The sequence below is a fragment of the Neopelma chrysocephalum genome, unplaced genomic scaffold, assembly GCF_003984885.1.
Source record: "Neopelma chrysocephalum unplaced genomic scaffold, ASM398488v2 Primary Assembly neopelma1_361, whole genome shotgun sequence".
NCBI classification, from domain to species: Eukaryota; Metazoa; Chordata; class Aves; order Passeriformes; family Pipridae; genus Neopelma; species Neopelma chrysocephalum.
Window position 1 is genome coordinate 881713 of NW_020898025.1, and position 9081 is coordinate 890793.

At 65.7% G+C, this 9081-nt stretch overlaps 3 protein-coding genes across 3 annotated transcripts; 2 read left to right on the forward strand and 1 right to left on the reverse strand.

Annotated features, from left to right (window-relative positions):
- Positions 1-3475: 3475 nt before the first annotated feature.
- FAM110D (family with sequence similarity 110 member D) lies at positions 3476-5059 on the forward strand. The gene has a single exon (XM_027705998.1). The coding sequence runs from the start codon at positions 3582-3584 to the stop codon at positions 4617-4619; it is 1038 nt and encodes a 345-aa protein (XP_027561799.1). The 5' UTR covers positions 3476-3581; the 3' UTR covers positions 4620-5059.
- A 309-nt stretch (positions 5060-5368) lies between these two features.
- CUNH1orf232 (chromosome unknown C1orf232 homolog) lies at positions 5369-6517 on the reverse strand. Its single transcript, XM_027706040.1, has 4 exons — positions 6239-6517; positions 6042-6128; positions 5862-5959; positions 5369-5627 (listed from the first exon to the last, which is right to left on the reverse strand). Exons 1-4 carry the CDS (start codon positions 6323-6325, stop codon positions 5369-5371), a joined length of 531 nt encoding a protein of 176 aa, XP_027561841.1. The 5' UTR covers positions 6326-6517.
- A 674-nt stretch (positions 6518-7191) lies between these two features.
- On the forward strand, positions 7192-8521 carry ZNF593 (zinc finger protein 593). The gene is made up of 3 exons (XM_027705982.1): positions 7192-7405; positions 7883-7945; positions 8056-8521. The coding sequence occupies exons 1-3, from the start codon at positions 7209-7211 to the stop codon at positions 8195-8197; spliced, it is 402 nt and encodes a 133-aa protein (XP_027561783.1). The 5' UTR covers positions 7192-7208; the 3' UTR covers positions 8198-8521.
- The last annotated feature ends 560 nt before the right edge of the window (positions 8522-9081 follow it).

Consider the following 9081-nt stretch of genomic DNA (forward strand, 5'->3'; position numbering starts at 1 on the left):
CTCTTACCCTTTCCTGATCTCTTTCCTGGCTGTCCCTGTGGTCCCAGCACTGAGCAGCCATCACCCACTGTGGGTTTTGGAGCCCTGCTGGGGGTTATGAACATCCACAGGAGCCTCCATGGCCTCTCCTGGGCCCTCTCCAGTTCCAGCTTGCACCGACATGTGGATGTCTGCCTTGGATTAGGTGGTGGTTTCAGATTTATTCGTGCCCATTTGAACCCTGGATATTTTTAAACCTGCCTAACAAGCCTTCCACTCCTGCCCTCTCCCGAAGGAAAGCTGCACCCTGAGCCCTCTCTGGCTCGTTCCCAGCTCCCCTGGGCTGTGCTCCAGGGGGTGGCATTTGCATGGACCTCGGGCCAGAGGGACTTTTGTGGGTTGTGAAAGGGAACCAGCAAGTAGAGACAGATGGCTGGGTTAGCAGGTGCTGCATTCCTGGCTGCACCTGGGCATGCTGAAAAGTGATTTTTTTTAATTGTTTTTAAAAGGAGAAATGCATCTGGAAAGGACAGAATGGGTCACAGTGGCTTCTGGTCCCCTGGAGCCATTGGAGCAGTGCTGGGAGCAGGGCTGGTTGGTCGGGAGAGGGACATGGTGTGGAAGGAGGATCTGTGCTCTGAGACTCGTGGTCTCTGGGGACTTTCTCAGCCTTTTCTCACCCACTGCAAGGGCTGGAATTTTCCATACCTGGCCCCAGCTGTGGCTGATGCCAGGAAGGGCCCCTCAAATCATCCCTTTTTGCCTTCCAAAGGGAATCAGCTTTGTCCAAGCATTACAGTTCAACAGCAAGTGCCTGGCAGGTGCTCCAGGGAGTCAGAGAGGAGGGTGATCACTCTGGGGAAGGCATTTGGTCAGAGCATCCCATAGGAACACGCTGCATCTGCCAGAGGAAGGTGATTTCAAGGCTGCTCTTACTCACTTGTGGCTTTACCAGAACAGCTGCCGGGATTCCGCCTTGGAAAATAAAACACTTCCTAATAAACAGTGATTCACGTTGCCTGGAGTTAAAATTAAGGTCCTGTTGGCTGCCCCTCTCCCACATGGGAATCCAGGGGCAGATCCCAGGGGTGCCATGAGTTTCTCCATCTCTTGCCCTGATCCTATTCCCTGCCTTCCACCAGATTTGCTCCTGTGCAGCCTCATCCTGCACACAGAGCTCTAGTTCTGCCTGCATTGCTCCTCTCCAGGTTTATTAGAATAAAATAGGTGGTTTGTCCCTTCCTTGCTTTCACTGGGAATTTTTTCCAGTGCCTGCAGAGCTCGCACAAGCCCTGGCCCCTCTCATCCTGCTCAGCTTCCATCTGAGCCTCCGTTTTCGTCAGCACAGGAGTCCCGGCCCCAGCCCCTTCCTGGCACTGGAAGGTGCTGGATGCAGCCCCAGTTCCCGGCACTGGCTCCGGAGCAGCAGCTCCTCAGGAAGGAACTGGGGTGGGGACAGCAGTGCTGGGGGACAGGTCCCCGCTCATCCAGGGACAGAGCACCCTGGCCTGGGGCTCCCGGACTGAATGCCATGACTTTGTCACTGCTGGAGCCTCCCCGGTCCCTGCGATCAGCCTGGGCCGGGCTGTGCCCCAGCGCTCCATCCACACTGGCTGCCAGAGGGATGGGGGGAGCCGGTGGATCCCTAGGGAGCACTGGAGGCTTCTCAGACCCCACTCCGAGGGGGTGGGAGCCCAGCTCGGGATGCAGCACATCCTTCCCCCCTCCTGCTCCGATGCCACGTTCGCAGCCCCCCAAGCGGGAGCCGGGGGTGGAGGGGGCCGGGGCTGTCCCCGTGGGAGCGCTCGGTCCTGGGGAAGGGAAGAGGGCAGTGGTAAAAATAACCCCTGGGCCAGCTCCAGCCCATTGTGGCTTCCTGCGATTTACAGCCCTTCCCGAGGGGAAGAGGCAGGAACCGGCCAGCTCGGGGCTGGATTTCACCCTTTCACCACCACTGGAGAAGGTGCCAGGAGGACCTTTCCTCCCTCTTTCTCCCTCGCCGTCCAGGGCAGGATCCTGGGGAGAGGACTGTGGTGGGCTCCTTCTCCTGAGCTGCCCCAGCATCTTGGGATGGGTGTAGGAGAAGCTGCCGGAGTGGACATGGTTTCCCTGTCCCATTCCTGACGCCCCGCGTGCGGGGGGGGGACAGAGAGACTCGGTGCTGCCTGGGAGGAGTCAGAGATCGCCGCAGATCCCGAAATCCCGGCCAGGTTCCCGTAAGGAGGTGGAAGGAGGAGGGGAGCTGGCAGAGGTGAGCTGGAGGTGCAGGAAGAGGAGGGTTAGTGCTGGGCAGGGGCAGGGCTGTGGAGGGGGGTCGCGCTGGCAGGGTGGGCGCAGGGTGGGCTCCTTCCGACGGGGGTTGGGCCGGCAGGGGTTAATAGGGTGGCTCTTCCTCTTCCTCATCCCCTATATGAGGCTCCTGCCGGGTGTGGGCTCAGTTTGCTGCGGGAGCCAGAGGGGCAGGAGCTGAGTGAGACCAGAACATCCCATCCCTGCATCCCATCCCTGCATCCCTGGGTGGGCTCAGGTGAGCAAGAGCATCCCCCCACCTGCCGATCCCAATGGTTGGCACAGGTCCTGGCCACGGGGCTGGGCTGGGGACTATGTGGGAACACTGGCATGGGCAGTCACAGCCTGGGCACACTGGCACTGCTGGGGGGTGACAAGACCCTCTGCTGGGGACACCTTCCCACAGCTGCTGGGGGAGCCTGGGGAGCTCATCCCTCGGGAGCACAGGGCCAGACACACCACGTGCCTCAGTTTCCCCAACTGTACAGCGGGGTGGATGTGACGTGGAGCCCGTGGGCTGTGTGTGGAGGAGCGTGGCAGGGGGTTCCTGGGCCCTTTGCTCCCGTGAACTCTACTCTGCCCAGCCCCGTGCCCCTGCTGTCACCCGGGAAGGCCCTGGGTCAGCTGGTGATGGCTCTTCAGGGCCATTCAGGCCTTTTGTGCTCATTGAAACCCTCTGCTTTGGGCATTTACAGCCTCAGACTCCTCCAGACTCCTTCCCCCAGCACCCACCTTCACCTCTGGATGCACACATGGGTGCTCGGGTGCAGCTGAGCAAGGCCTGGAGCACCCCAGGGCTAAGGAAACCCCCCTGGCTCTGTGCCCCCCAGACACCAAGCAGGGGAAACCTTCCCTGCCAGGGGAGCCCAAAACACCCCCCAGCCCCTGCCCTGCTGCCCCTACACGTGAGGCAGCTCGCCAGCTCTCCTGAGCAGGGCTTTGTTCTGCCGCCCCTGCTCTCGGAAAGGCGAGGCAGCGGCCGGCTCCGGTATTTTTTCCTGTTGGAAGCCGCTCCTGGGATGCGAGTGAAGCCGGCGGATGCTCGGCGCTTCTCTCTTCCTGCCCGTGGGCTGGTCCTGCCTGGGCTGGCAGGGCTCACTGCCTGCCTGGGACTGAGGGGACCCCCGGCTCTGCCTCACCCCCATCCTCCTCCTCACTGCTGCAGCCTCTGGGCTAACCCTGACTCTCCTCTCTCCTCCCAGGTGAAATCCAGGAGCCAAGCGAAGCTTCCAGAGCCTCCCCACCTGTGGCACCGAACCTCCCACAACCGCTCAGAGGGCAAACACAGCGACCAGGAGTGACATTTCGGGGCGATGGTGCCCTTGGGCAGCCCCACTCTCGCCGTCTGCGCCTCCAGCAACCTGCGCCTCGTGGCCCCCGGCCGTGGCTCCCCCCTGGCCTGGCTGAACCGGGGTTCCGAGTGCCCAGGGGAGCCGGGGGGCAGCGGGGGCCGGAGACCGAGCGCCGTGGAGCGGCTGGAGGCCGACAAGGCCAAATACGTCAAGTCCCAGCAGGTCATCAGCCGGCGGCAGGAGCCGGCGCTGCGGGGCTCGCCCCGGCTGTCCCCGCTCGGCCGGCGCCTCCTCGCCCGCCAGCAGTGCAATGAGCTGTGCCAGGGCTCGGAGCTGGGCCGGGAGGGGCCCAGGAAGCTGCCGTGCCCCCCGTCCCCCGTGTCGCGCCGCAGCGGCAGCAGGCGCCTGCTGAGACCCGACTCCCTCATCATCTACCGGCAGAAACGGGATTGCCTGGGCGGGGACAAGGAGAACGCCAAGGGCTCCGGGCTGGTGCGACGCCTCTTCCAGGGACCCCTCAGGGACAAGCCCCCCAGCTCCCCGCCAGCCAGGGGGCTGGGCGAGGGACCACCACCCCCGCAGAGTCCCGAGACCCCCATGCTGTGGGCGCCTGTGGAGAAGGAGGAGGCGAGGACACCGGGTGCCAGCAGCAGCAGCGGCAGCGGTGGCACCTTCCCCGTGCCCGGCAGTCCCCCGGCAGAGCCCCCGCAGCCCCCAGGGAAGCAGGCGCTGGCCCTGCGCGTGTCGCTGCCGCTCTCGGAGCAGGAGAGGTTCTTCAACTACTGCGGGCTGGACCGGGCGCTGGTGGAGCTGCTGGGGCGGGAGCGGTTCGGGCCGGCGGGCTGGGACAGCGCCTCGGCTCGGCTCCTCGGCTCCTGCGAGTCGGAGCCCGGGCGGGCCTCGGGGGGCAGCGAGGGGGGCGCGGGGCCGGGCGAGGAGGAGCCGGAGGATGCCCGGCTGGGCTCCGCCGTCTCGGTGGTGGAGCGCAACGCCCGTGTCATCAAGTGGCTCTACGGCTGCCAGAGGGCCTGGGCGGCCGCCAAGGAGTCCACGGTCTGAGCAGAGACGGCCCGGCCGGGATGAGGACCCCCACTGTGACTCCTGCTGGCTGGACATATCCCCTCACCCTTGCTGGATGTGGCATCCACCGTCCTGGTGTGCTGGGAATGCTGCAGGCTGGGAAGGCCACCCCGGACTACCCCGGACCCCAGGCTGAGTGTGGTGGGGGCACCTGAGGGGCAGGTGGGGAAGGGGCTCCCCTGGGTGAGTCTCTCCGTGGCCTCAGGGCTGGAGGGCTGCCGTCCTCCTGCTGTCCCCCATCTTCTCCATCCTCCCTGTCCCCCCAGCCCAGGGTGGTGGGATGGTCCTGCAGCCCCCACTGACCACCCACACCCTGCTCCAGCTGCAGGCTGGGGGTGTGGGCAGAGCCCAAGCCCCTCATGGCAGGCAGTGCACACACCACACCCCCTCCTCCCCAGAAGAGGGGCTGCTGGGGCCAGAACAGCGCTCAATAAAGCTGTTTTGGTTTTTTTTCTAGCCTGGCAGCGTGTGTGGTTTGTGTGGGTAGATGCTCTGGGGTGGGGGGAGAGAGGCAGTTCCCCCTGCCCACCCGTGGGGGTTGTGCTGCTCCAGGGGCAATGGGGCTGCTGTGGAGGGGATGAGGGCAAAGAAAGCACCGGGCAGAGCTTGGGAAAAAGGGCACCTCGGGGTATTTAGTGCAGACACGACGCCTAAACCCACAGCAGAGCCCTCGGGTGCAGGCAGGGGGCTGCAAGTACTGCTGGAGAGTCTGTCTGGTACATCCTCCTCTAGTTGCCCTTGGGGGCACTTTTATTCCGGATTTCGGCCAGTTTGCCGGCCAGGAAGCCCCAGTGGAAGGCCCCTTCCTCCGGCTCCCGCAGGTCGCTGCCATCCTCGCCCGGGGGCTCCCCGGGGCTCTCATCCGGCTCCGGGGGGGGCACCCCCTTGTCTGGCCCTGCCGCCTGCTGCCACTTGGTAGCAAAGAGATCCCAAAATCCGGGTGCCTTCTCAGACTGGGGCAGCTCGGGTGGCTCAGCAGCCAGTGGGCTGGGGAGAGAGTGAGGACAGGGGACATCGGTGTGGGGACCCTTCTCATCAGGTACCACAAGGGCCAGAACTGTGACCCCCAAGCCTCCCATGTCCCCCTCCATGCCGGCTCTCCCCCAGGGCATAGGGCAGGGGAAGGGGATGCAGGTGATGGGATGGGGGGATGAAGGGGCTGGGCAGTTCCAGGGGCTGGATCCGGGTTCTGGGGTCCCCCCCAGCCAATTTCCAACTTACTGGTCCGCGCAGGGCTCCGGGCTGAGCAGCTGGTGCTCGTCCTCGCGGGTGAAGAGGGACGAGAGCGTCCTCCAGCTCCGGGCACCCACCCCCTGCACCTGCGGGGGAGGCAGCACCGGGCTCACCGGGGACCCCTGGGTCCCAGCAACACCCCCCCACTTCCACCAGCCCCCTCCTCACCTTCCTCGCCAGCTGGGACACGGGGTTGGGCCCCTCCTCCATCAGCGCGGGGGTCTCGGCCGTCTCCATCAGCTCGGGGGGGTCCCCCTGCAACGAAGTCCCCGGGTGAGCGCAGGGGTGCGGGCAGGGGGAGGGCAGGGGGGTCGGTCACCCCACTTCGGGGGGTCCCGGGCTCAGTGGGGACCCCCCCACCCCACCTCGTCCTGCAGCGCCCCGTCCGCCCGGGGCCCCCCGAGGGTCTGCAGCACTTTGGCCTTATAGAGCCGCCAGAAGCCCTGGGCCATGGTGAGGGGCTCGGCGGGGCCGGAGCCGGCGGAGCCGCGGGCGGCGGGGCGGGGAGGGGGGGACCGAGTGGCGATCCGGTGGCTTCATTAAAGTTTCAGCGGCCACTTCCAATGCACGAAAGGAATCTGAGCCCGCGCTGAGCCGGGGGCAGCCCGGGGCCGCCTGATCCGGTCACCCCCAAACCCTCCCCTCCACCCCCGCGCCCCAGCCCCCCCCAGTGCCCCCCGCCCACAGGAGACCCCCAGGGCTGGGACATCCCCCTCCCACACGCAGAGCAGGCGCTGGGGCTCCGCGCTCCCCCCGCCGCGTGTCCCTATTTATAATTGATCACGGAGGAAACACGATCAGCGCCGGGAACGCGGCGCGCTGAGCCCTGCCCGGCTCATCACAGCGGTGACCGGGGCAGCGCGGGGCCCGCGGGGGGACACGGGGACAGTCCGGGGAGGTGGCACCGAGGGCTGGGGGGGTTTGGGGGACACGGCTCTGCCCGGGGACCGTCACCGGGCCCCGGGGGCTCGGGACCGGTCACGGCCAAGGCTGAGCCCGGGGAGGCGTGGCCGAGGGCGTGGCCTGGTGCTGATAGGCGTGGCTTACCGCATGGTGGGCGTGGTCTACGTAGTGGGTCAACTCTTGTGGGAGGGGCCTGTCGCTTAGTGGGCGGAGCGTTCCTGCCTGGAGGCGGGAACTGCACTTCGTGGGCGGAGCTTATGCATCGGGGCGGTGCCTGTGGCTTCATGGGCGTGGTCTGCCGCTTGGTGGGCGGTGCTTATCGGTTTGTGGGCGGGATCCACCGCCCCGTGGGCGGGGCGCAGAGCCGAGAGGGCGGGGCCCGCAGCCTCCCGCGCCTGCGCAGTGCGGGCCCGTCCCGGCGTGGTCCCCGCCATGTCCCCGCGGAACGGCCGCCGCACCGGCGCCCACCGGGCGCACTCGCTCGCCCGGCAGCTCAAGACGAAGCGGCGCCGCCGCGACCTGGACGAGATCCACGCGGACATGAAGCCCGAGAACGCGGCGCGGCTGCTGCGCCAGGAGGTCGACCCCGACCTGCCGGGCTGCGCCCAGTTCTACTGCCTGCACTGCGCGTGCGTGCGGGGGGGCACAGGGGCGATGAGAGGGGGGCTGGAACCCTGGGATGGGGGTGTGTGTCCTGGTCTTGGGGGTCCCACTCCTGTGGGAGGGGGTTGCCCTGGTTCTGGGGACTTCATGGCTCCTGGGGTCCGGGGGGGTCCCAGACCCGTGTAATGGCGTTGCTCTGGTTCTGGAGGGGTTCTTGGGATGCTCCTGGAGAGGGAGGGCGTGTTCTGGTCCCGGAGGGGGGTCTTGGCCCCTGGAATGGGGTTGCCCTGGTCCTGGGGGATCCATGGCTTCTGGGGTGGGCGGTGTCCTGCTCCCGGGGGGTTCTTGGCTTGGGAAATCTTGTCCCAGTCTCAGGGTGAACCCCAGCCCGTGGGGGACTGGTCCCAGGGTTGTGGGGGGACCCTGGCCCTTCAGTAGGGCTCTCCCCAGCCTTGTTCCCATCTCGGGGTCCCCTCTGACCCCCATCCTCTGATCCCCCCCAGGCGCTACTTCGTGGACCTCAACAGCATGAAGGAGCACTTCAGGTCCAAGGTGCACAAGAAGAGGTGAGGAGGGGCCCAGCCCCGCAGTCCCTCGGGGTGGTGGTGTCAGTTCTGGGCTGGTCCTGCCCTGAGGAGCTGGGTGGGAGCCTTCACCCCCTCCGTGCCTCCCCCAGGCTGAAGCAGCTGCGAGAGACTCCGTACACGCAGGAGGAGGCCGAGCGCGCCGCGGGGATGGGATCCTACATCCCCCCAAAGAAGGTGGAGGTGCAGACCCAGCCCCTGGAGGAGGCCACCGAGATGGAGACGTCCAGCTGAGCCCAGGGGACGAGGGACTGAGATCTGGCGGCTCTGTAAGGGCGTCTTTGTCCTCAGCATTGTGAGAAAAACACGTCCCAGCACAGCCTGCCAGGAAAAACCACCCTGCTCCTCCTGCAGCCCTGGGACTAATGAGGAGAAGGAGCCAAGGAGACCCTGGGTGCCCTCACTGTGTGTCCTCCTTCTCCAAGAAGGGACAAGCAGCTTGTCCTGGCAGGACTACACTCCTCTCGTTGCTTTTGGAGAGATTTTGGGTGTCTGTCCTTTGGCCAGAGGTTATTCCCGAGATTTACCCATTAAAATATGTCAACTAAGAGCCTGGAAGCATTGAGAGCTCTCTGGATATGAGGGGGACAGTCCCCCCAAGGGGTGTGGGGGCACCTTGGTGTTGTGCTCTCCCCCATCACCCAGAGGTGTCCGTGCCAGCCCGGAGGAACAGCCTCATCCCAGTGCTCCCGCCCGGGCAGGGTGGTGAAACCCCCTCTGCCCTCCTGGCAGAGGGTTCCCAGGCAGCTTTTTTGGGGGTAGGATGTGCTTGAGTGACCTCTTCAAGCATCAGCGAGCAGCTGGTTTGGGCCTTGAGAGGGGAGTGCTGGTGTCCCCTTGGCAGGGCCATTTTGAGGCTCCTGTCCCCAAAAACCAACTGGTGATTTCACGGTCCTGGAGGGCTGGGGCTGCACCATCACCCTCCCTGCCTGGTGTCTGCCAGACTGATGCTGCTGGTGACCCTGAGGGGACACTGTGTGACAATGCCACCACCCGCTGCCGCCGCCACGAATTCCTGCAGAGCGGCTGACCCCAATTCATCCCTCCTGCCGTGCTGGGGACTGGGAATGAGCTGGGCATGGGGGCTGACCCCAATTCATCCCTCCTGCCGTGCTGGG